The sequence below is a fragment of the Theropithecus gelada genome, chromosome 12, assembly GCF_003255815.1.
Source record: "Theropithecus gelada isolate Dixy chromosome 12, Tgel_1.0, whole genome shotgun sequence".
In the NCBI taxonomy this organism is placed as follows: domain Eukaryota; kingdom Metazoa; phylum Chordata; class Mammalia; order Primates; family Cercopithecidae; genus Theropithecus; species Theropithecus gelada.
Genome location: NC_037680.1, coordinates 50,766,633 through 50,793,866, shown reverse-complemented (window position 1 = coordinate 50,793,866; position 27,234 = coordinate 50,766,633). Strand labels below are relative to the sequence as shown.

General features: G+C 36.9%; 1 protein-coding gene across 2 annotated transcripts; it reads right to left on the bottom strand.

The window, feature by feature from the left end:
- Nucleotides 1–755: 755 nt before the first annotated feature.
- SCRN3 (secernin 3) lies at nucleotides 756–27,220 on the bottom strand. 2 transcript variants are annotated; one of them, XM_025404265.1, is made up of 8 exons: nucleotides 27,134–27,220; nucleotides 24,524–24,690; nucleotides 22,839–23,020; nucleotides 21,754–21,953; nucleotides 19,608–19,820; nucleotides 7,396–7,558; nucleotides 5,646–5,820; nucleotides 756–2,591 (listed from the first exon to the last, which is right to left on the bottom strand). In XM_025404265.1, the coding sequence occupies exons 2-8, from the start codon at nucleotides 24,680–24,682 to the stop codon at nucleotides 2,421–2,423; spliced, it is 1,263 nt and encodes a 420-aa protein (XP_025260050.1). In that variant the 5' UTR covers nucleotides 24,683–24,690; nucleotides 27,134–27,220; the 3' UTR covers nucleotides 756–2,420. The 2 variants fall into 2 exon arrangements, with proteins under 2 accessions (XP_025260050.1, XP_025260051.1); XM_025404266.1 differs by having other exon boundaries at nucleotides 24,524–24,600; nucleotides 27,134–27,214.
- Between the last annotated feature and the right edge of the window lie 14 nt (nucleotides 27,221–27,234).

The following is a 27,234-nucleotide window of genomic DNA, read 5'->3' as shown; positions in this document are numbered from 1 at the left end:
GTAAATTAAAACAAGATACCATTACACTCTATTAGAATGGCCAAAATCCAAAATGCTGACAACAATAAATGCTGACAAGAATACAGGGCAACAGAAGCTCTTATTCATTGCTGATAGGGATGCAAAATGATAGCCACTGGAAGACAGTTTGGCAGTTTCTTAGAAAACTAAACATACTCTTACCACATGATCCAGCAATTGTGCTCCTTAGTATTTACATAAAATTAGTTGAAAACATGTCCACACAGAAATCTTCACATGGATGTCTACAGTAGGTTTATTCACAATTTTCAAAACTTGGAAGCAATCAAGATGGCCTTCAGTAGTAGTATATTCAGACAATGGAATATTATTTAGCACTAAAAGAAATGAGCTATCAAGTCATGAAAAGACATAGAGGAACCTTAAATGGATATTACTAAGTAAGTTCAAGAAGACGATCTTACGAGGTCACATACTATATGATTCCAATGATACGACATACAGAAAAGGCAAAACTATGGAAATAGTAAAAAGATCAGTGGTTGTCAGGAGTTGGAGGGATGGTGGGATAAGTAGGCAGAACACAGAAAATTTTTAGGGCAGTGAAACTATTTTGTATAATACTATGATGGTGGATACATGTCATTTTATAATTATCAAGGGCCATAGGATGTACTACATCAAGAGTGATCTCTAACTTGAACTATGGACTTTGGGTGATAATGTTTCAGTGTAGGGCCATCGATTGTAACAAATGTACCATTCTGGGGCTGGGATGTTGATAGTGGGGGAGGCTATGCATGTGTGCTGATAGGGGCTATATTGGAACTCTGTACTTTCTGTTCAATTTTGCTGTGAACCTAAAACTGCTCCAAAAAATAAAGTCTCTTTTAAAAAAGAGTTTTAGGAGGGGAATTCATAATCAGATTTAAATTTGTAATAGATTGGCCGTAGTGACTCATGTGGGTAGAAATAAAGAATAAAAATGGGTGTAGGAGAACAGTTAATGCAATGGTCTAGCTAAAGATGGTGCTAGTTTAGTCTAAGGTGGCAGCAAAGCAGAAGGTGAAAACATGCTGCCCCTAGAGAAGGAAATAAGATTCCCGTAAGTGTAATGAACTGTTTGCCCTTAGTTTCCTCATCTATTAAAGGAGAGAAGAGGAGTATAGGGGTTAGAAGACAGCCTATCACTGAACCAAACTTAAAGCAAACAGAATCAACTGAGTACTTGAGTCAGACATCTTTTCTTTTGTAATGTCAACCCTATATTAGACAAGAGCAGTATCAGGCAGATGATGGTATTTATGAGAGAACTTTGAACACATAACTTCCTGAACACTTAAAATATAATGACCCACTTCTTTATTAACCTAATTGTGCTGATAGTGACTAGTAAATATGATAATGTAACCAAATACCAAAATGGACATTCTAGAAACTCAAAAATACTTCGTGTTATTTTCAGTTGGATTTTTCTTTTGTTTATATTTGCAATTTTGAGTCTTGGTAATCTTTATGTAACCTAAACATAAAGTTTTATAAACTTTAGGAAGATATTACTCATGTATAAAGTTCATAATATATAATGCAATATAGTGTTCAAAATGTTATAATGTTCATAATATACTAATAATTCTATTTCATTGCCACTACCTCATTGTTTCTGTTTTCACTGAGTAAACAGAAGTAAACAATGAGAGAGATTTCAGACCCAGAAACAGTATATCCTAAGGTTTTAGTTCTTTTATCTTATTCTCTAATCTCCCAAAGAAGCTCTTCTAAAAATATATCTTATTAACGTAAAAGCCTATTAAGGAGAATGACCCTAAAAATGCTAGACAATCAGAGCTACAAGCTCACTGGTTAGTCAAGTCTTGACAAAGAGCATGTTTGAGTTTACCAAAAGTACATTTGCAGAACTAATATACTGTATTGACAATGTGTAAATCTAGACATTTTTCTTGTTAGAGCTGGTTAATATTTGCCTTAAGCACAAACAACTTACCACTTGAGATATTTTTCATGACTAAAGAAAAATCTACTTTCTTGATGTAACAGACAAAATGATTTGAGGGTACTACATAATTATAATAAATATAAATCCATGTATCATTCTAATGTTTCATTCTTTATATATAATTGAATACTTAGTTATTGTGACAAAAAGTTACTATGGCTAAAGAAAATATGCAAGTACATCACCTGAAATAACACCTGTATCCCACGATACACGAATCCAATTCCAATGCTGTTTTCTCTCTGAGTATTTCAGCAACACTGTATGTAGTTTAATAGTCAAGATATCACTTGAATACTATCCAAGAATAATCAGATCTGCTCAAATTAGGTTTATATAATTTACCAAGGTGATGGATTCTGACTTTGAAGATTGCTGACCACTGATCACTAAGAACTAATATTAGCTGACCATATGATCACTAAGAACTAACATTTGACTGATAAATTTGAATTTCATCTTTTGTACACTGAGGAAAGAGATTAACAATTTTCTCCACATCAAGATGCTTGTTTTGAAGGATTGATTCCATCTCTCTGAATAGTTCTTCCTCCAGTTTCCTCATGTTGTCCAACATTATTTTGGCTTTTTCCTAAACAATTAAAAATATAAAGATAAATACATATACACATACACATAAATCTAACCAAATTCAACCCACCTCTACAGATAAGGATTGTTCATTCTGGCATCTAATTGTGGTTTGGTTCCCTTTTTGTTCTTTGGAGACAGAAAGAATGAAATTCTTTGGGAAAATCATTGCTCTAGATTGAGTTAATGCATGAATACCAAGTTATTTTTAGTAGAAAAGACAAAAACAATTATGAGAGTAGTTTATAAGTAAAAAACGTAAAAGACAACAAGACTACAGAAAATCTCATATGAACTGTCTATGTGGAAGGCTGCTGAAAACTGAGGCTGAAATATTTTTATCAATTTAGATCTTTTACGTTTAAAACCAGTATTATCAGATTAATAAAACAGAACAGTAATGTTCAGGAAAAAATCAACTAAAAGAAGACATTTCCTCTATTACTTCATCTTTATTTCAATAAAGGGAGAAAAAAGGTCCATGATTCTTACAGAAAGTAATTTCTAAATTGTTGATGAATCACCATTATCAGTTATAAGGTACTTATTTAGAGAAAAAGTATGTAAGAAAAAACTTGGCCAGGCACCGTGGCTCAAGCCTGTAATCCCAGCACTTTGGGAGGCCAAGGTGGGTGGATCATGAGGTCAGGAGTTCGAGACCAGCCTGCCAATATGGTAAAACCCCGTCTCTATTAAAAATACAAAAATTGGCTGGGCGTGGTGGCGCATGCCTGTAGTCCCAGCTACTCGGAAAGCTGAGGCAGGAGAATCGCTTGAACCTGGGAGGCAGAGGTTGCAGCGAGCTGAGATCACACCACTGCACTCCAGCCTGGACGACAGACTGAGACTCCGTCTCAAAATAAATAAATAAATAAATAAAGTCACTAGAAAGTGAGCATACTTTTTTTTTTTTTTTTTTTTTTTTGAGATGGACTCTCACTCTGTTGCCCAGGCTAACGTGCAATGTCACACTCTCAGCTCACTGCAACCTCCACCTCCCAGGTCCAAGCGATTCTCCTGCCTCAGCCTCCTGAGTAGTTGGGATTACAGGCGCCCGCCACCATGACCGACTAATTTTTGTATTTTTAGTAGAAAGGGGGTTTCGTCATGTTGGTTAGGCTGGTATCAAACTTCTGACCTAAGCTGATCTACCCGCCCTGGCCTCCCAAAGTGCTGGGATTACAGGCGTAAGCCACTGCACCTGGCCTGTGAGCATAATTTTTAAAATTTGAACCATTATGGGGCAGAACTCTACAAAACAAATAACCTTAACATGGACTTCAATATGAAATTGTATGCAGTTTTCATCTGAGGAAACACTACATTTCATATTAGTGAGAAAAAAATGGGTTTTGTCTATAAATGGTATTGGAATAATTAGTCACCTTTTTGGAAAACAGAGTTAGAATCCCTACTTCATGAAAGATACAAAAGTAAATTCCAGATGGACTAAAGAACTAAATTTTTTAAAAACACATATATGCTAGAAGTTATATTTATACTGAGGTGAGGCAGGCCTTTTGAAACATGAAATCAAGGTGCCTTACAGCAAAAGACTAATAAATATAATTGACTAAGTTTAAAATTTTTGTCTGACAAAAAAGTTAAATGTCAAACAATAAACTGGAATAAAATTCTGCCTTATTACAAACAGTTAATATTCACATATTTTTGCTTATTTAAAGCAAAAAAAAAAAACAAAAATAACCCAAAATCAATGGAAAAACAGCCTAAGGGAAAAAATAGACAAGAAATTTAAAATAAAATACTCATGACCAATAGACATAGGAGAAGGTTTTCAATCTTACTAGTAATCAAGACATGTAAATTAAAACTACCAGTAGGATTGACTCTCCCTAAGATACAAAAGAAGTTATTTACAGAGCCAGGACCAGAACCCAGCTCTTTCACTCTTCTTCCCTCAAATTCCATTATCTTTCCACTACTCTATGTTGTCAATCAATATTTTATGATTTTTAAGTAAAGTCTAAAATAGTTACAGCTTTAGAATTTTTATTTAAAAATAAAAATGTAAATAAAAATTTTCAAGTAAAAATAGGAAGTCTGGCAGAGCTTGTTGCTTTGAGCCTAAGTGAAATAGGTGAGGGAAAAAAACCCACATAGCAACAATGCCAACACTGCAGACAAAAATAAATTATTACCTGGAGGAAAATTCATTTAATCCGTTTCAGTGTGAATAGAATGTAAATGTATATGCCTTGACAAAGTAAAAGAAATTATAGGCAAGAAAAACCAGGAGGTAGAAACAGACGAGAAAAGATTTAAGATGGTTAATGTTTTATTTCATTGCAGGGGGTCAACGGATGGATGGCTTTAGGCAGCCTTTCTATTCCCTTCTTACCTCTTATTTTTCTTTAGCAAGCTGAATAGGTATAGACATTATAAAATGACCTATCTATCTATACCAGAAAAAAATAAATCCTTATTTCTAGAGAAGAGAGTTTGAGTGATAGATATATTGCTCTTCTATAATGCTTACATTTTAAAATAATGAGGATGTATCACTTTTTAAAAACTGAAACTAATTATTATTTTAATTCTCTGAGGTTTTAAGTCACTTTCAATTAATTTTAATCTAGGCCTGTATGATTAAGAACATTACATTAAGAAACCAGGTCAACCGCTATCCGGAGGCTTTGTAACTTTTGGTATAGGATATATACTAAGCAAGTTACTTAAACTCTCCTAGACTCAGACACTTTATCAGCAAAGTGGGAATCAAAATAGTACCCATTTCATAAAGTGGTTGTGAAGATTAGATAGAGTAAACCCTGTAAAAGTACTATGTAAGTGCTCAACAAATGTTAGCTATTGTTATTATGTTTAATGTACTAAATTTGTCTATAAGATTCACAATACATGTATTCATAATCAAAGATAAAAATAATACAGCTCTACTATAGTCTGAGCATCTAAACTAATCCTAAACCTATTTTTTATAAGAAGGTAGGAAAGCTGATACTCCAAAGTTCAAAATACGGATTGAATCAAACTTTATACTTAACGATATAACAAAGAATATAAACTATCTTACCTCGTTATTATGTACCACTTCCAATGCCAGTTGATGTTTTTGGTAGAGTGGGTGTCTTCTGTCAGGCTTAACATGTGACTTCTTTTTAACTAGATCTTCAAGTTCAAATGTTGGTGAACTGGTATCCAATAATTGTGAAATATGTGGCACAAATATGAAAGGCTTAAAAACAGATCTAGAAGAAAGAGTCTTTATTAAATTATCATGTCAATATATAAAAATATTCAGTGTTATTCTAAGTCTTCCAAGATTCTCTCTAATTAGAAGTTTCTGTTAATGTTACATACTAACTTGTTCCTGTCACATTAGTTATACCCATGCCTGTCTTCTCTGATACACCGGGATCTCCTTGGGGGCAGGGAACCATACTTTTTTTAGTCTTGTGTTCCCATGAACCTAACAGAGGACCTGGCACATAAACAGAGTCAGCAAAGTAATAGTTTGTCTTTCCTACTTCACATTCCACAGGTGGAGGATAAGAACAACCATTAATGTTATAGACTGAGGATTAGGACTCGGGGTGAACATCAGCGCCAGTGTCAGTAAGGAGGACACATGCTGGGCACAGTGGCTCATGCCTGTAATCCCAGCACTTTAAGAGGTCAAGGTGGGAGAATCTCTTGAGACCAGGAGTTCAAGAACAGCCTTGGGCAACATAGCCAGACCCCATCTCTACAAAAAAATTAAAAATTAGCCAGGCATGGTGGCATGCACCTGCAGTACCAGCTACTAGGGAAGCTAAGGTGGGAGGATCACTTGAGCCCACGAGTTCAAGGCTACAGTGTGCTGACTGTGCCACTGCACTCCATTCTAGCCCGGGCGACAGAGCAAGGCCCCATGTAAAAAAAAAAAAAAAAAAAAAATGACTCAAATGTTTTATTCCATTTTCTTGAAGATATTTTTAATAATATGAAAGGCTGCTACACTAAGAGATAGTGAATATAAAATCATTTCTAAATGTAATGTGCATTTCGTGAGATACTAGTGACTTAAATCAAGATAGTCAACAAAAGTAGTACCTAAAATATAACTGGACTGGATGCAGTGGCTCATGCCTGTAATCCCAACACTTTGGGAGACTAAGGCAGGTGGATCACTTGAGGCCAGGAGTTGGAGACCAGCCTGGGCAACAAGGTGAAATCTTGTCTCTACTCTACGAAAAACACAAAAATTAGCCAGGCATGGTGGCGTACGCCTGTAATCCCAGCTACTAGGGAGTCTGAGGCATGAGAATCTCTTGAACCTGGGAGGCAGAGGTTGCAGTGAGCTGAGATCACGCCATTGCACTCCAATCTGGGTGACAGAGTGAGACTCTGTCTCAAAATAATAATAATAATAATTAAACTGAAACTATTGATATTTTAAGTTTCATATGTATTTTCTAGATATGAGTGCATAAGTAAATCTTGCACAACTACATCATTTAACCTTTGTACTGTTATGAATTATCTAATATCATATCTGAAATCTGAGTAAGAAAATCTACTTTCTTTTCTTGACAATGTTAAATCTATTTGTAGGAAGAAGGAGTAGGGATAACGCATACAAGAAACTATTCACATTTCCTCCCCATAAAAACAGAACAGTTACGCATATGTGGATGTTGCAGATTAAAGCCTGAACAGAAAATATATTAAAAATTATCATCCTAGTTGTACAACAAAAATTTATCCTGACAAAATTACTAACATACTAATGACTTTACTCCATCCCCTGACCCCTTGCTGGTTTATAGTATTTTGTGGTTCACCTCTCAGGATCAGGAGTCCCTGTAAAGAAGTGAATGCAAGGAAGGCTGGAGTCTTGAGGTAAAATAGAAACCATGCTTGCAGTGGTCAGGAATTCTCCCTCCATATTAATGCCACTTGGTTTATCTCGAAGAATTTCCATCATTGTTTCAAAAGTTATATTTCCTAGGGAAATAATTTTTAAAATCATCAAATACATATGCATATACAGATGCCTTGCAAATATGAACTGCTTTCTCTACTGATAATATATGAGTTATTAGTCTTGACATAAATTAAGAGACTGACTATAAACAAACTTTGTATCAACTACAATTAGATTCATTCCACTATCACAAGAAAGGTATTTTATTTTTAATATAAATATGCAAAGTCTCAAAGCCATTGTAACAGGTAAAAAATTCCTAGAAAAAGGAATTAATAATGCAAAAATATATTCAATCCCATTGCCCTTACAGAATTTTTTTTTTTTTTTTTTTTTTTGGAGACAGAGTCTTGCTCTGTGAGGCTAGAGTGCAGTGGTGCGATCTTGGCTCACTGCAATCTCTGTCTCCTGGGTTCAAGTGATTCTCGTGCCTCAGCCTCCCAAGTAGCTGGGACTACAGTCATGTGCCACCATGCCCAACTAATTTTTGTATTTTTGGTAGAGACAGGGTTTCATCATGTTGGCCAGGCTGGTCTTGAACTCCTGACCTCAGGTGATCCTCCCCAGCTTGGCCTCCCAAAGTGCTGGAATTACAGGTGTGAGCCACTGCACCCAGCCTATGCCTGGCTAATTTTTAAATTTTTCTGCAGAGATGGGGGTCTTGCTACGTTGCCCAGGCTGGTCTCGAACTCCTGGCCTTAAGCAATCCTCCCCCATCAGCTTCCCAAAGTGCCAGGATTACAGGAATGAGCCACTGTGCCTAGTCTTTTGTCTTTAATTGAAAAAATTCAGTAAATATAACATAGTTACTGATGATTTGGATTTAAGTAGACCATTTTATTATTAGTTTTCTATGTATTCCATCTATTCTTTGTCTCTTTTTCTCCATTCTTGTCTTCTTTTTAACTTATCAAGTATTTATTACTACAGTTCTCCCATCAGCTTATTATTTATACACTTTAAAAAATCTTATTACTTTCTCTTGATTGACTATAGTTGGCCTTAAATTAGTTCTTTACCACTTACCAATTAATGTAAGAAGGACCCATACAGAACTTAGCTCCAATTACTACCTATCTTTTGTGCTATTCTAATGCATTTTAATTTCTACTGTGTTCATCTGGGTCTTCTGAGAAGCAGATGCCACAACATGGGATCAAATATTTTAGGGGAAATGCCTGTGACAGAAAATGGGGAGGGAACCTGGAAAGCCTCAGAGAATCATCAGACTATGATACAATCTGAAGTCTGAGTTTAGTAGAGAAGGAAGAGAAGTTGGAGAAGTATCCCAGGCTGCCATGCCATCTAAGGAAAGCCTGGCCAGGCTGTCAAGGAGTCCTTGATCCACGTTAGCCATTAGAGGAGTCCTGTGTATTCCTAGAATGGGCCTGCCTTTATCTCCCTGCCACTCTCAGTCACTGGCCAAAAGCATCCTGTGGAAAATATAGTGCTCCATGAAATCCATGCACAATAGACTTTAAGCACTGCAGCTATGGCCGTTGGTTAAGAAGTTATTATTTTCAACAATGTTTGTTTAGTTTTACCTATGTATTTACTGTTTCTGCTGCTCTTCATCTACTACTGCGTACCTTGCTTCTATCTGCCTGAAGAATGCCCATTAGCATTTCTTTTAGTGCCAATTGTCTAGTAATTCTGTTTTATTTCACCTTTATTTTTAGAGGATATTTTCACTAGCTATACAATTCTAAATTAGTAGTTATTATCTTTCTCCATAACCTTAAAGTTGTCATTTTATAGTCTTTAGAATTCCCTCCCTTCTGTTGAAAAGTTAGCTGTCAGCTTTATATTTGTTTCTTGAAGATACTTTTTTTCCCCTGGATGTGTTTCAGATTTTTCTCTGTCTTTTTTCCCGCTCAGAAATCTCACTATGATGGGCCTAGGTGTGGGTTCCTCTTGTTTGTCCTTCTTGGGATTTGTAGAGCTTCTTGAGGCTGTTGCTTGATGACTTTTATTAGTTTGGGGAAATTCTTGGCCAATATCCTTCAACTATTGCTTTTGCCCTTCCCTGTTTTCTCTCTCCTTCCTGTTGAGTCTCCAATCTTATGTATATGAGACCTTTTCACTGAGTCCTATATATGCCTCTCAGATCCTTGCCTATATTTTCTAAACTTTTATCTCTGTTTGAATTGGAATCTTTTCTACTGATCTTCCAGTTCACTAATGTTTTTCTTCTGTTATACCTAATCTGTTGTTAAATCAATCTATTGAATTCTTAATTTCAGTTATAATTTTTCAGTTGTATTATTTCCATTTGGTTCTTTTACAGACTCCAGTTCCCTGATGAAATTCTCCATCTTTTCATCTAATTCTTTTGAATACATAATAGTAATTTTAAAGTCTCTTTCCAATAAAGCTAATGTGTAGACAGCCTACATGTCAGATTCTACCATCTACTTTTTCTCTTGGTTTTCAGTCATTTGGTCTTATTTCTTAGCATGCCTGATACTTTCCAACTGAAGGAAATGTTATAGAGGCTCTGCGTGATACTTTCTTTCACAGAGCATTTAATATTCTTCTGGCAACCAGATAGAATATACGTAGATTACCTTGATCCAGTGTTGAGACTAGTCTATCCCTTGTTTGTTCTTACTCTTCCTAAGGAGTAGCATTTCTGGGATCTCAATTGAAAGCTTAGGGGTATTTCCCAGGTACCTTCTTGGTTGGCCCTCCAATCAAATTTTTGTCCCTAAGGCCTTGTGAGACTGCAAAAAATCTCTGCTTAGCTTTTAGGGCGCCTAGAAGCTACTTTCTGCTTGATTTCACAGTGTCATGTCTCATCCTACCTACGTGCTGCTTAGAAGTTGGCAATTGCATTAAGAAACTGTGATATTTAGAAAGTCAAGGTCTTCTCAATGTGTAGAGTCTTCTCTCAGTCTTCAGGATCTAGGCTCCTCATCTCTACTCTTTTGTGTACTCTTTTGGGTATTCATCCATGTCTTCCAACAACAGGGGTTTTCTCCCTCCAGATCTCATAGTTATTCTTGGAAGGAAGTTGGTCTAACACCAGCTACTCCTTCATAACCAGCCCTGTGCTTTTTAACACTCCACTGCACTATTATGCCTCCCATTTATTAAATACATCAGTCTCTTTTTACCCTGAAGTAGCACCAATTTCTTAATAACAGTAATGAATGTGGTGAATCCAGGTAACAAGTACAGTTAAAAAAAAAAAAAAAAAAACAGGCCAGGCATGGTGGCTTATGCCTGTAATCCCACCAGTTTGGGAGCCTGAGGCAGGATTATCACTTGAGCCCAGGAGTTTGAGACCAGCCTGGGCAACATGGCAAGTCTGCCATCTATTACAAAAAAAAAAAAATTTAGCCACATGTGGTAATGCATGCCTGTAGTTCCAGCTTCTCAGGAGGCTGGGGCAGGAGGACTGCTGAAGCCCAGGAGATTGAGGTTACAGTGAACTATGATCGTGCCACCACCCTCTAGCCTGGGCGACAGTGCAAGACCCTGTCAATCAATCAGTCGATCGATCACAAAACATAGTTTCTGCCAACAGATATTTTTAGATACTTTATATGGAAATGTTTAATTATTATATTTCAATTAGTTCTAAAAAAACAAAAAACCTTCACTTATCATGGTTGATTAACCACAGATATCTCCTTCCTCTCTCTCAAAACCCTAAAATGACAGTAAAAGAATAAAAAATGAAGTAACTGTTAAAAAAAAAAAAGAGCGCATGAAAAGCAAGAATCTCCACTCCCTGCCCCACTATTCCCATAATTGGGAATCAAAAGAAAAAGCTCACGGCAAGCCTGTATCCAAATTGTAACTCATAATATTTCAAATTAAAACTGACTTCCATATAAAATAATATAATGTTCTGCCCTCAGTTAATTATGCAGGTTACCAACTATTTTATGTTAATGACAACAGATTTATACAAGTCTACATTGTCTTATCCAGTTTCTCCACAATATAGCCATTACTTCAAAATCAAGAAAAATAACTTATTGAATTTATAGATAACTTGTTACAGAAGCAATATATTTCTGTTAGTTTTGAAAAACACAGTAAAGAAGGTGTGCCTAAAAGCAGCCCTTAATATTAAAACTAAACAATAAAGCAAAAACCTGCCATCCACACCTATATATCAGGCACACAGTTTCAACACCTAGTAAGCCTTTAAAATGATTCAAATCCAAACTCCTATAAATGGCAAATTTTAATAAAAACAGTGTCAGAACCATAATACTGTGATAATACAGGTATTATGAAAATATTTTCTGTATTCAAAACCTACAATTCTCAAAATGAAAGGAGGATTTACATGATCACTTGAGTAGGATAGCTATAAGTAATCCACTAGCAAGCATTGAATAAGTACTGAAACTGCAGTGGCAGGGTTCAGTAAAATAAATGCAAAACACAGGGTGTAATTTCATTGCAATTTAAGCTAGTTATTTAAAATACATGAGTGAATATAGATTCAATTTGGTTATACATGCAGCACAGTTAATAGCTATCAGGTAGGGATAGTTGGAAAGAAGAGAGGCAGGCTGTTCTATCTAGAAAAATCATAGGAAAAATTAACTATAATGTACTGGTAGACAATTTTCTGTGAAAGTATTAGAAAGATATTCTTTTGTCAAAGCACAGAAAGCTAGATGAACTATACTTCACACTTGAGAAAAAGTAAGTTTCATGTCAGATGCATCTATTCCTATAATCATGTATGCAATTAAAATCTATGATTCAGTTATTCTTAAATATAACTGAATTATAATTATGATGCAGTAGCTAATTGGTTATAATTATTTCTATCTTTTTTCTTCCTTTTGTCCAATTACCCTAAACCTTAGAATTCTTGGCATTTTCCTCTCCATCTTAATTATGCATTGTTGTTCTTCGTTTTTAAAGAATATCTGCTAAATGTATTTTCTGAGCCTTTAAATTTATTACTAGCAAAAAGTACACAACAGTGATCTTTGTTAAACTATCTGCAAATTACAATTTAATTCAAATCAACTAACAATAATTTATTCAATACTTACTAAGCACACACAACATAGTGAATTAGGTGCTGAGAGAAAAATATGACAAATAAGAAAGTCCATTTTTTTCAATTTCATAGAGAAGAGCACAAACACTGGTGGTTTCTTCATTTGTAAAATGAAGATATCTATTTCACATGGTTGCTTAAAGAATAATATAATTAGGCCAGGCGTGGTGGCTGATGCCTATAATTTCAGCACTTTGGGAGGCCAAGGTGGGCGGATCATGAGGTCAGAAGTTTGAGACCAGCCTGGCCAACAAAATGAAACCCTCTCCCTACTGAAAATACAAAAAATTAGCTGGGCGTGGTGGCGGGTACCTGTAATCCCAGCTGCTTGGGAGGCTGAGGCAGGAGAATCGCTTAAACCCGGGAGGTGGAGGTTGCAGTGAGCTGAGATCTTGCTACTGCACTCCAGCCTGGGGGACAGCGCGAGACTCCACCTCAAAAAAAAGAATAATATAATTAAATCATTTAGTACAGTATCTGGCCCTTGATAAAAGCAGTTAATAAATGGGAGTAGGTGTTGCTGCAACAGCCACTCCTGATCTACTTTTTTTTTTTTTCTTTTTTAAATTTTGAGTTCTGGGATATGTGTGCAGGACGTGCAGGTTTGTTATATAGGTAAACGTGTGCCATGGTGGTTTGCTGCACCTATCAATCCATCACCTAGGTATTAAGCCTCGCATGCTTTAGCTATTTTTCCTGATGCTCTCCTTTTACAATAAGTCAAAAATTAAAATCCTTAGTATAACATGCTTTAGCATTTTCTACATACTTATCTATCTACATGGGGGAAAAAGACAGTTTAGATAACCTATTTGTAAAACTATAAACTAACATTAAGAAACTTTGCAGAAAACTTTTCATATTATAACATGTTCTTTTGGAAATTAAAATATAAATAAGATATTAACTACTTTGAAAACAATAATGTAAAGGCATTCTACAAATATTCTGTCAAACTTTTTCCTTTTCTTATACTGAGATTGGATTTATTTAAATAGCTGTATTAGCACCAAACAACATTAATAATAAAAAGTAAAAGAAACATATATACAGGGGAATGTACTTATAACATCATGTAAAAAAATCCTTCGCCACTTCCTGTGTACCTATCAATTAAAGACTGAAAATATCCAACAGCATCAGCTTTATTCTAGAATCATTTTTTTTTTTGAGACGGAGTCTTGCTCTGTCCCCCTGGCTGCAGTGCAGTGGCGCGATCTCGGCTCACTGCAATCATACTCTATTTTTGCTACAGGTTTGAGTTAATATCTTGAATTTCAAGTGGATAGGAGTGCCTACCTCCTGAGACTACTCCTACCCCACGCTGCACCCTCAATCACCACCACCTTTTGGGTAAAGTTCTAAACCCAGGAAGGGAAGAGGATGAGTTGTCCTCTCAGACAAAGGGAGATGCAAATCATCCCTCTGGGATGGTTAGGTTATTATCTCAGAGGAGTTGATTCTTCTAAAATGGAAAACTACACTCTCTACCCTCAAATCTTCCATCTAGCCTATCTCTACAAATGGCATTTCCAACTGTTCACCTGTTCCCAGCAGAAACCTGGTATGCATTTGTGACATCTCTCTCTCTCTAACCTTCACTCCAATTAATTAAGTCCTGTCCATTCTGCCACCAAAGTATATGCCAAATCTGTCCACTTTGCTCCATCTCCATGCCACCACTGCCATTTCTGGGCTGGCTAACCTTTATGAAAATTAGAGAAAGGAGCCTCTTCTTTGGGGCAGACAGTGGGGCTGGATTTCAGCCCCACTTGCCCCCTTGTGCAGGGCATGATTCTCCACAACCTTGCTTGGTGGCCCTGGACCCCAGACCAAGCCATCCTGTACTGTTGTAATCAATTCCTTAATGTTTTGGCCACACCCTCATAATAATTAGCATATAATTTGTTTAATGAATACATGAGAAGCAAATATCAATCACTGACTGATCCATCTCAGAGTAGTTGCTTTCTGACTGCTTTATAGAACCATTTACCAGCCAGGCACAAGGACTCGCACCTGTAATCCCAGCACTTTGATAGGTCAAGGTGGGCAGATGGTTTGAGCCCAGGAATTCGACACCACCCTGAGCAACATGGCAAAATCCTAGCTCTACAAAAAAATACAAAAATTAGCCTAGCATGGTGGTGCACACCTGGAATCCCAGCAACTCGGGAGGTTGAGGCACGAGAATCGCTTGAACCCAGGAGGCAGAGGTTGCAGTGATCTGAGATCAGGCCACTGCACTCCAACCTGAGTATCAGATCGAGACACTGTCTCAAAACACTTTTTTTTTTTTAACAGAAACATTTTATCCTTCAAGTGAAGGAGGGTATATTCGTCACATTTTTTATTAGTAGCATGACCCTTTTAGCAACTATCTGCCACTCAGTAATCTAAATAAAACTTACTTTGCTAGAATTATTCAGAAGCAAAGGAAAAAAATACATTGGAAGTTATTTTTTAAGAGTTAATAATAACCCAATATGAAAATGGGAAAAGGATACATTAATAAACAACTTACAAAGTAATTACAAATTTTCAGTAAATGTAAGAATATATCTAATTTCACTAAAAAAAAATTAAAATTATAACATGCCATTTTTTTCTTTTTTCTCTTTGTGGGTACATAGTAGGTGTATATATTTACATGCCATTTTGCCTACAAAATTTATAAAGGTTGAAAAACCCCTCTATTGATAAGCATGTTAGAAAATGGGTACTCAAATATTGTTGGCAGTAATTTAAATTTATGTAACTTTTCTGGTGGTCATTTAACAATGTGTTTCAAAAACCTTCAAATGTGCATAAGCTTTGACTTGACATTCTACTTCTACAAACTCATTTTTAGAAAATAGTCATGGGGCTGGGCATGGTGGCTTGGCCCGGTGCAGTGGCTCACGCCTGTAATCCCAACACTTTGGGAGGCCGAGGCGGGCGGATCATGAGGTCAGGAGATTGAGACCACGGTGAAACCCCATCTCTACTAAAAATACAAAAAATTAGCTGGGCGCAGTGGCGGGCGCCTGTAGTCCCAACTACTCGGGAGGCTGAGGCAGGAGAGTGGCGTGAACCCAGGAGGCAGAGCTTGCAGTGAGTTGAGATTGCACCAGGGCACTCCAGCCTGGGCAATAGTGTGAGACTCCATCTCAAAAAAAAAAAAAAAAAAGAGATTTTTCTGTTCTGTATATATTGAAACAGAATGATCTACATTATATATTGCTAACCCGTCTACACTGTATATTGCTAACTAAAGTTATGTGGAGAAAAGTGTAAATAGCATGAATAGCATACTATCATTTCTGTAAAAAAAGAAAAATTACATATTTGTTTCATTAAGCATATATCATATCTGGAAGAACACATAAGGAACTACATATGGAAAAAAAACCTGAATATATCAGGACAGGGTAGGAAAGAGAGACTTCATTGTATAATCTTGTGTACTTTTGAATTTTGAATCATATGAATATATTAATTTTTATAAGTAAAATAATATCATAGAATATTAAATGACATGGGAAGGAGTTCTACTTTCAGTGTGGCTAAGTGAGCTCCTATCAGGTCGACCGTCCTGCAGATAACTATCAACTTGGGACAAAATACAGAAAAACAACTACCTGAAGGCTCTTTACAATTAACAACCGAAGTAACATTCTGGAGGAAAGGTGAAAGTTGGGAGACAGAATGAAGCATAGGGTAAGTTTATTTTTGTTATGGCTTTAGCTTGAGGGAAGCCCATTGTCAATGCTGTGTCATTCTATGCAGGCTGCAATAGAAAACCTTGGTGTTTCTGGCCTGAAGAACCAGACCTCAACCACAAGCAGTAGAAAGTGAGGGGGCAGGCTAGGTGCGGTGACTCACGCCTGTAATCCCAGCACTTTGGGAGGCCTAGGAGGATGGATCACCTGAGGTCAGGAGTTCGAAACCAGCCTGACCAATATTGTGAAACCCCGTCCCTACTAAAAATACAAATATTAGCCGGGCATGGTGGCCTGCGCCTGTAGTCCCAGAGTGAGCTGAGATGGTACCACTGCACTCCAGCCTGGGTGACAGAGCAAAACTCGGTCTCAAAAAAATAAAAAGAAAAGAAAAGAAAAGAAAGTGAGGGGGCAATCCCATAAAAGAGAGTCAGAGAGAGAGAACCCCCAAATTCTGTGTAAAAGAACTGCCCAAATCTCCATCTGGTTGCTGATTAAGCATGTGTGGGGCAGACGGCAAACAGCTCAGCTAAGGATAAAAGAGCTAAACTGAAATTTGAGTTGCCAACCAGGAGACAGAATTTGCAGGCTGAGTACAACCAACTAAAGTATCTGCTAAAACAAGAATTATCTATTTGTTCTTAGGTGAGTTTTGGTGGTTTGTAGCTTTCAAGGAACTGGTTCATTTCCTCCATGTTACTGTATGTCTAATCATAGTTTTGAGCCATCTTCTGTGGGCTAGATTCCCATGTCAGTTGTTTACAAAACCTTTCTGCAGTGCTCTTTTACTGTCCTAAAAGAGCACTATCCAGTGGCCAGTATGGAAACTGAGCAGTTGTCTACAGGTTAGCTCTCAAAGGCTTTGGTGTGCTATTTAGGGTCAGATATACCTATGTACAGCTTAGGGCAGGCCCAGGTATTCTTATACAACTTCATGGGATTTCTTTCTTGAGCTACCTCTGCTTCTCAATTCTCCCTGACATTCTGGCTTCCAGGGATCCTCCTTCCAGGTCCTCTAGCTAGAACAGAGCCTTGGTGGTCTCCCTTCTTTGCCCAACTGCATCGCACATCTGGGTCTGCCTCTGAGACCAAGAGGCAGGAAAACAGAGAGAGGGCAAAAAGCAACAGAATTTCTCCTATGGTCTTTGGACCACAATTCCTCTAGTGGGAGAGAATTCCCTTCCCTTAGAGTTTAGATGCCTCCCAGCAGCTGCTACCATCATCACATAACCATCACAAGATTGCAGATTCAGAACTGGAGTTTGCCTGGGAGCTGGGATAAGACAGAAAGAAAGTAGCAAAAAAATTAATTAATTAATTTAATTAAATAAAAATTCCCAGGAGATTTCTCCCATGCTGTGTCTTGTTGGTGTCCACCTTCCCTCTCCTCAGACAAGAAAAAGAAGGTATCTCTTGGAGCTCTTTCTGTTGACACCCAGTACATAGTTCTAGGATTCATGCGTTTAACACTAGGCTGGATGAAATGAGAAAAACAACAACCACCACCACAACCATGAAACTCACTCCTGGATAATTCCTGCTTTGACTCTGCTTTTTTTGCCCTGCTGACTGCTCCTTTTTACTTTTAAGACTCCTCAGAAAGCTGCTCCATACATTCTTTCCAGATTTTCAGTTATATTCAGAGAGAGAGAGACAGAGTAGAGTTTACTTATTCCATCTTACCTGCAACCAGAACCAGCCTCCATTAAATGTTAATGAACTATACTCTAATTATTTAATTTTTAATTTTTAAAAATTTTTTGAGACAGAGTCTGGCTCTGCTGCCCAGGCTGGAGTGCAGTGGTGCAATCTCGGCTCACTGCAACCTCCACCTCCTGGGTTCAAGCGATTCTCCTGCTCCACCTCCCAAGTAGCTGGGATTACAGATGCCTGCACCACACCTGGCTAATTTTTGTATTTTTAGTAGAGACGGGGTTTCACCATATTGGCCAGGCTGGTCCCGAACTCCTGACCTCAAATCAACTGCCCTCCTCGGCCTTCCAAAGTGCTGGGATTACATGCATGAGCCACGGCGTCCAGCCACTCTTTATAATTATTATTATAAAGATGCTAAACATGCTTAAGGATTTTTTTAAAACTTGAAAGTAAAGAATAGAGAAATGGGAGTTCTACAGAAAGAACCAATGGAACTTGTAGAGATTAAAATTATAATAACAAATTAAAATATTACTAGATGAGATTAATAGCAGATTAAATGCAGAAGAAAAGATGAGTGAACTTGAGGACATAACAGTAGAAACTATCCTAATAGTCGTAGAAGTTACATCTTCACCTGAACCCCCACGTAACAAATATTTTCAATGGCAAATACATGTAGATTCATTATAGCAGATTTCCCATTTGGATAGGAAATTTGAGTAAAATATAAATATTTGTCATATCAAATATTCATATAATGGGTATAGAAATACAGGTATGCTGGGATCTTGTCTGGTTTACTGGTTATAAACCAGTGTTTGTTTCTCACCAGCTAGCTCCAGGTGAGCTCCCAAAATAAATATGGCTCAGAGTTCAATCTCTTACAAGAAACTGTATTGATCCACATCCTGGAGCAGCAGGCAGCTCAATTCCATCCTAAACTCTGGGTAGGGAGTGGACTAGCATTTTTCAGACTCGTAGCCTTAATAAGGAGTCCAGTTCCTGTTCCCCAAATGTTGATCTTTTTCAATTATACACATACATTCTCATGGATGTTAACACTCTAGCGTCTAAGGTGTATATCTGGTCCAGAATCCCCCAACTGACACGGAGATGAGGAGGATTGTGTGGGCCCTCTCTTCATTTTTGGTACCTGGTGATTTTCTCTTCTTGTATTTGAACTTAGCTATATATGTCTTTAATGTTTAAATGTTTTATCCAACATTTCTCAAGTTTTAGAGTGGAAAGAGGGAATTTGTATATCTGCTCAGTTTGTCTTCTGGCCAGAAATTCTATATGTAAGAAAATAATCGATAAGAGTACTACCCAAAAATAAATAACAGCAGCAGCAGCAATAGTCAAAGAAGCCTGTCTCCACGTTGCAGTGAATTCTCAGAAGAAAAGTAATCTCAATTTTGTTTTAAGAATATTAATAAGAACTGAAAAAATGCATCTGAGCATGGAAAATCTGAACTTTACCTTCAAAAGAATCATGACCCTTTCACAATCGTATAATACTTATCTCAAAAAATAGCTTTATGATAAATAGTTTTCATTTTAATAGAACAATCTTTTTACTAATTATAATTCTCCAAAATAGATTTTGTCATTCCCATATTACATCTACACAAAATATAGTTTGTCATCCTAATATTATTTATATGATAAAATTACCTTTGTGCTTCTTTAGAAGCTTGTAGCCTTCACAGTATCTGCCTGATGAAGTCATCATCTTGGCTGTGTCAAGATAGGAATATGCTGCAGCAAAATCAAACTCCTTTTTACCATCCCACCAACCTTTCCGCTTAGCATAGTTTCTCATGTCTGGGTGTTCCCGGTCAATCTTGGTTGTTATGGAAAGCTGATTAGAAATATTACGAACTCCCTCTATTTTCAAAGAAGAGGAGAAAGAAGAAAAGTCATATTTAACATAAAGTACGTATCTGTACATTATGATGCCTACTCACTATGTAAACGTAAATATAGACTTCTAAATTTTGTGCCATGGGCATCTATTACATATTTAAAAAGATAAATGAATTATTTTTAAAATTAAACTTATTTTGAGATAATTATAGATTCACATGCAGTTATAAAAAAATAATACTGAGAGATACTGTGTACCCTTCACCCAGTTTCCCCCAATGGTAACATCTTGCCAAACTGTAGTATAATATCACAACCAGAATATTGGTATTGCTATAGTCAAGATCAAGAATACTTCCATCACCACAAGGATCCCTCATGTTGCCCTTTTATAGCCACACCTGTTGGGAGCAAGCCCCCCAAAATCTGGCCATAAACAGGCTCCAAAACTGGCCATAAACAAAATCTCTGCAGCACTGTGACATGTCCATAATGTCTACATTGTGCCACTACTTACTGCAGCCTCGACCTCCTGGGTTCAAGCTATCCTCCCCACCTCAGCCTCTTGAGTAGCTGGAACTACAGGTACACGTCACCACACTCAGTTAATTTTTGTATTTTTTGTGGAATTGAGGTCTCACTATGTTGCCCAAGCTGGTCTCACACTCCTGGGCTGAAGTGATCCTCCTGCCTCAGCCGCCCAAAGTGCTGGGATTATAGGCATGAGCCACCATGCCCAGCCAATAATTTTCCATCTAATAAATAATTCCCTATCATTTAACAATTTAGTTATTGGGCTTAGTTAGTAATAGAAAGAGAAACCAGTTGGCTAAGTTAATCTACAGCTAGACAATGAGACCCAATGAAGGTGTTCATTTTAGGTGGCCAGGTGGGGCTTTTTCAACAAAATGTATTTATTAATTTCTCTCTTGCATGTAGTACATTTAATAAAATAAAAGTGCTCAATGGTATTATCAAGCCAATTATCACAAAAAGAAAACTTCTAACTACAATGTTATATATTAATAAACATATATGCAAAACATAAGACAAAATGTCCATCAAAACAACTGGTAATGATCTGTTTTGAAAAATAACACCCAAATCCTCCAAAGTTCAAGGCTACCTTCATGAAGCCTTTCTGAACTCCTCTAGCTCACAATAATAACCTTTCTGTTCTCTAAATGTTCAGAGCATCTATGTGTCTGTATCATTCATGCACCATTTAACATTTTCACACGTGTATCTTATCTCTCTAGTAAACTAGGAGTCCAGGAGTTAAATACCCAAGATGGACATGATTATGCTTAAACATAAGGCTATGTTCTAGTGACGAGATTCAAGATGAAAAGATTTAAATTCTAGGTCTTTCATTTACCACCTTAAATCACTTTCCATCTCTGGCTTTCCTCACTTGAAAAATTAGAGGAATATATGATCACAAAGGAAATGAGAATGAAAAATCAAAGCATTCTAAAACAATTAAATAATGTTTTATTCAAAGATATCAAACTTCTGTGTTTTACTATTGTATCAACATAGCTTTTCCAACCACCAACTCACAAACACCTGTCTTTAACCCCACTCTCATTTCCTCACCTCCACACTAAAATAAGATTTTGGAATGCAGCCCAAAGTTTAATGAGGAAGAAATTGTACGGGATTATTAAAGTGAAAAAGTACGATGAAACGGCCAAGAGCTGCAGCAAAGAAAGTATATACAGGTTATATGAAATTCATATTCCCAGAGGTAATGCTACCTTTTTATATTTTTCAAGAAAGCTCTTTATGGCACTTTTTCCATTGTTCTTTCAAATTTTTAAATTTCCCTTATAGTTCAACCCTTCATTATACTAGATTATTAATCTTGGAAGCATTTAAATGCAGTATCTACAGGTAAGGGTATATTTTATTAATTGCAAAAACAAGTTAAATCACAAAAAGTTGTCCATACCTTGTACTTTTTCTGCTGCCCAGTACTTCCCTGCAGTCTCCAGAATCCAGGCTTCATTCCTATCAGCTATTAGGAAACTGTTGTGATAGCTAAATACCATCCTACCCTCTGTGCAATTTCCACCCTGGCCATATTTTTCTAATAAGTCAACAATGACATTGAGGGCTTTTTCAGCTGTATCAGCTCTTTCAAGGCCAAGTCTAAAACAAAAATATAAAGTTCTCAGATTAAAATAAATTTCCATTATTTTTCTTAAATAATTTCATGCTCATGAGATTTTTAGATTTCCTCAAGTAAAATTTCTTCCAAGTTAACAGATGAAATGACATCTAACTTTAAAATTTTTCCTTCTGAAGTCAGTTTGGAATCATGGAAACAAAGTTTCTAGAGTCAAACAAACCTATCAAATTTGAAGTTGGTAATTCACTGTCAAGTTACTTTATCTCTGAACCTCAGATATCTCATTTGTAAAATGAGCACGATAGCCCATGAGGTTATTGTGAGAATTAGTTAAGGTGTGATTAAAATATGTTAGGCACTTCCAATGAATCATAATTTCCTACTTCTTCCCTTCTCCCAAATAATAATATCTGAAAGCTGGGCATGGTGCCTGTGCCTGTAATCCCAGCTACTCAGGAGCTGAGGCAGGAGAATGACTAGAGGCCAGGAATTCAAGACAAGTGTAAGCAACATAGCAAGACCCTAGTCTCTGAAAAAAAATTTTTTTTAATTAAAAATTAGCCAGGTGTGGTGGCACGTGCCTTTGATCCAAGCTACTTGGGTGACTCAGGTGGGATGATTGCTTGAGCTCAGGAATTCAAGGCCATAGTGAGCCATGATCACACCATTATACTCCAGCCTGCATGACACAGTGAGATCTCATCTCAAAAAACCAAAAATTAATTAATTTAAAAAACCAAACAAAACTGAGAGTCATGAAATTGCATGCCGGTACTTTAAAACATTTTGACACAAACTGCAAAGTATCAAAGCCCCCTCAAAAATAGGAAAAGAAAACAAGTAAGAGTTGCACAAAAATTACGAATTAGAAAAGGTCTATAGCATGAAACGTAACAAAAAATAACCTGACAAGATCCATTCCTAATAGTGCTTCTTCATCACAAACTTCTTCTCTTCCCCATACAGCTTCATTCCCAATGCAAACTCCATGCTCATTGGCTCCCATTTCTGCCCCCCACAACCATGCTGGGCGACTCAGGACAACAGCATACGTTTCAGGAACTTGATCAATTTCTATATACGTACACTGTAAAAAAAAAAAAAAAAAAAGTCATAGCAAGAACCACAAAACCAGAAAAGTTATCAAAATCCAGAATTTAAAAAAATCAGTCAGAAGACAAGACTGTTATGAAAGAGGTAAAGGAAATATAAGTAAATTGAAATTTTCAATAATAAAAGCATTACCCTTAAAACATATCCAGAATAACCCTAAAGTATTTATTCATTCAAATATTTGCTGAGCATTTCCTATTATAAAACATTCTGCCAAGAGATATGGTAGTTACAAAGATGAATCAGATAAAGATCTCACTTTTGAGAAACTAAAACTGGTACATTAATTAAGATAAAATAAAGTATAAAGTATTAGGGTCATGAAGTGAAGACAAGGTGCTACTGAAGCTCAGGAGAAAGATGGTCTCTAGCCGTAATATCTTGAAACATTTTTGTAGATGTGTGAGTTGAAGCTTAAGGAAGTAGTTCTCAACCTCAATATCCAGTGTTTCTTAATTAGTGATATAAGTACCCATCTGGTAGCCTTCAAATACAAGAGTTTTGTCATAGGAATCTCACATCACATTTTGAAGTCATCTATTAGGTATGTCCACAGCAATGAAAAGAATGAGAACCACTGGTTTACAGGACAGGCTAGATTTATATCTGAAGAAATAAAGTGGAAATGGTATCACAGATGAATAAGTGGTCTTAGCAAAAGAAAAAAATATGACATAGGATACAGAAAACAGTCTAATATTTAATATGTTTTAATATTAGAATATCAATAAAATAAAATCTAAAAAGTATGAATTAGCAACAATAGCATAATTTGAAGCTCTCATTTTAAGTTCCACATTAAATGGGTTTTTAAAATAAGTTTTTAAAGGATCCTTTAATTAATGTGTATACTACCAAGTGACTGCATAAGATGTATATTGATAGTGTTAACATAGGGCCTAAAAAAACCTTTTTTGATGTGTCATAAAACTGTCATTTCCAGAGTCTGGGATGACTTTCCTATTCTACATCAAGAAGAACCTATACCAATTCAGAATCAGAATCCTTTCTTTCCAGAATCCCATAATCCTTTCCAGCTAACTCCAAGCCGCATTAAATGTTCCTTCTCTTCTGCTGCCACAGCATGTTACTCTTACTTAAATTTAGCACTTAAACCACCCAGTTTTATAATGGGGTATAATGCATACACATCTTATTCCTATACTAGACTCTAAGCTCCTGGAATAGTCAGAGTCTTGACAGCTGACTTTAAATCTCTTGCCCTATCTAACATGCTTGCATATGGAGAGCATTCAAATATTTATTCAAAGAATGGATAATTTTATTATTATTTCAACTTCCTCCAAATCACTGAAATAAAAGATTATGGTTTATTTCTGACTCATTTATTTTTCAAATGTAAATTCCTCAATTTTAACTTTTATAGTTTCTTCCAAGTTCCTATTTATAGAAATAACTTTATGATATTTTAAAAATAACTTTATGATATTGCTAACAAAACATTTATTTCACCTACCTTAAGATGTTCTCCCAGGTTATTATGAACTGCAGCAGGAAAATAAACTACCTCTTGTACTTCATCACAGAGTCTATCTGAATTTTTTCCAAAAATAATCCTGTTATCGACTGTTGCTGGAGGTAATGCCACGAACGTGTCACAGGAAAAAGGTTCCATTTTTTAAACTAAAAATTATACAGATGTTTTAAAATTAAAAAAAAAAAACACCTTTAAGTATATAAAAACAAACAGTTTTACTCAATGACCAAAGGATATTATTGCCATATTTAATTAAGGATGTTCATTAAAGCTTTGATTTTTTTATTTTTATTTTTTGGAGACAGGGTCTAGCTTTTTCACCCAGGCTGGAGTGCAGTTATACAATCAGGGCTCACTGCAGCCTGAAACTCCTGGGCTCAGGAGATCCTCCCTCTTCTGCCTCCCAAAGCCCTGGGATTACAGGCATGAGTGACCATTCTTGGTTGTTCATTAAAGTTTTACATTTTGTATACTATAGCCTAAAAATCAATAAGACTATGACTTGGGACTCAATCTTGTACTACAACTCAATAAGAAAATGGCAATGAAAACTACCTTCTTATAGTTTATAGTTCACATTTATTCTCTAAGATCTTTCTCTCCTAAAGTCTTCCCTGAATTTCCTTTCACCATTTCCACATTTGGAAATCCCTGTACCTAGCTCTACTGTTGTAAAGGCTAGATTCTACTACATTTGTGTATATGTAAGTCCCTTTACTGGACAATGAGATCCTTGAGGGCTGGGAGTATGTCTTACTAATCTTTGTATTCTCATTGCTGGAACTTGTCTTATGGAAAAAAATCTTATGTGCCCATGCTTCCTCAAGGGAAGGAAGAAGGGGTCTTATTTGAGCTGGGAAATAATACACACAGATTATAATTCTGATGAGACTGAAATTTTGAAACAGACTCATTGATTCAGACAAAAATATGTCAATATAATTTCAAATTGTTGGCATTTCTAGAAGAAAGTTCACGTATTTAATTTATAAATCGCAATTATATACTTTAATATCTAGGTTACCTCTTCAGTTGTAATTTGGAAAATCTTAGATCTTCACTTATAATAGAACACCTAAAGATCCTTATTTCGCTGCCAGAATGGACACATTGTTTTACAGAGTTTCCTTCTTTCCTTTAATAATGACAAAACCTTAGAATGGCTTTACACAGGCAGATGCTAGCAATTTAAAAACAAAATTTAAATATAATAAATGTTTCCTTAAAAAGAAAACAAAATGAGTAAAGAAAAACTTCAGCCTGAAACTCCTAAGGGTTTTCCTGTTCTCCTAGTGAGAAGTCTGATGTCTTGACGGCTTCTGTTATTTTCTTTCTGTGTTTCAATCCTTATGTCCTGGATCTCCTTCTATTTGTGTTTTATAGTTAGTTCCATCACTATATAATTTTGGCAGACTATTTAATCTCTCTCTTCCCTATGCCTTCTGCCTCACCAGTAAAATAAAAAAGACACTGTTTGATGGGCTGTTAGAACTTAATAAGGCAACATGTAAAGTGTTTTGCACAGTGCATAGAACATACTAGATATTCACGTGAAAGCTGTTATTGTTGTTATTTGGTAAGAGAGAAAATTTCTCATAAAGTCTTATTCTTTTTTTTTTTTTTTCCTGACAGTTTAACTCTTGTTGCCCAGGCTGAGTGCAATGGTGCAATCTCGGCTCACTGCAACCTCCGCCTCCCGGGTTCAAGTGATTCTCCTGCTTCAGCCTCCCGAGTAGCTCAGATTACAGGCGCGTGCCACCACACCCGGCTAATTTTTTTATTTTAAGTAGAGACGGGTTTTCACCACGTTGGCCAGGCTGGTCTCGAACTCCTGGCGTCAGGTGATCCACCCACCTCGGCCTCCCAAAGTGCTGGGATTACAGGCGTGAGCTACCGCGCCCGGTATAAGTTTATTCTTAACATTACCCTGATAGAGAGCTTGGTTGGTGGGTCACCTGCTGCAGTAGCAGCCACGTCCACTCAAAAACCTGGAGTCCCAAGGTCCATCAAGCTGCAATAGGTAATCTGAGCTGCCTAACTGGGGTGGTAGGGAAAGCTAAGGAAACTTGCCGCCTGGTTAGAATGGCACCTAGCCCACTGAGGAGGTGAAGCCTTGAGAGATTTTACTAACTCCTAACGTGTATTCGTCATTCAGTAAGTCTTTATTGAACGTCTTTCGGCGCCAGCACCGTACAGCTGGGGCAAGGGCCTCCGTTCTTGCAAAGCTGTCTCATTCTATTTCACGCGCTCTTAGTTCAGCGGGCGCTTTCAGAAACATATCGTTGGATTCTCGCAAACATACTACAGTTAGGGCAGGAATTATTATCTCCATAACAGAGATGAGAAAAACAGTGCAGAAAAGTTTTTGCAACTCGAGTCAGAGTTCACAGAAAGTAATGGGCTCGAGCTTCAAGCACCTTTGGTCGAAGGGCCGCCGCGGTCCACCCCGCACCCTGGCCCTGGGCACTCAAATCGCAGCCAGCGCAGCTGGGCTCTGGAGCCCCTCGGTCAAGCAGTACCGCCCCACAGTTGGGTCTTCCCGGTTTCTGTCTCAACTACGCACGCCCCTCCCCCGTGCACGCCCCTCACCTGGCCTCCAAACTACCCGAAGTGACAGGTGGACGGAGGGAGGATTGGCCAGTGTAGGCATCAGTTGCCGGAAGCTGTTACCTTTGACCTCGGAAGTTCCC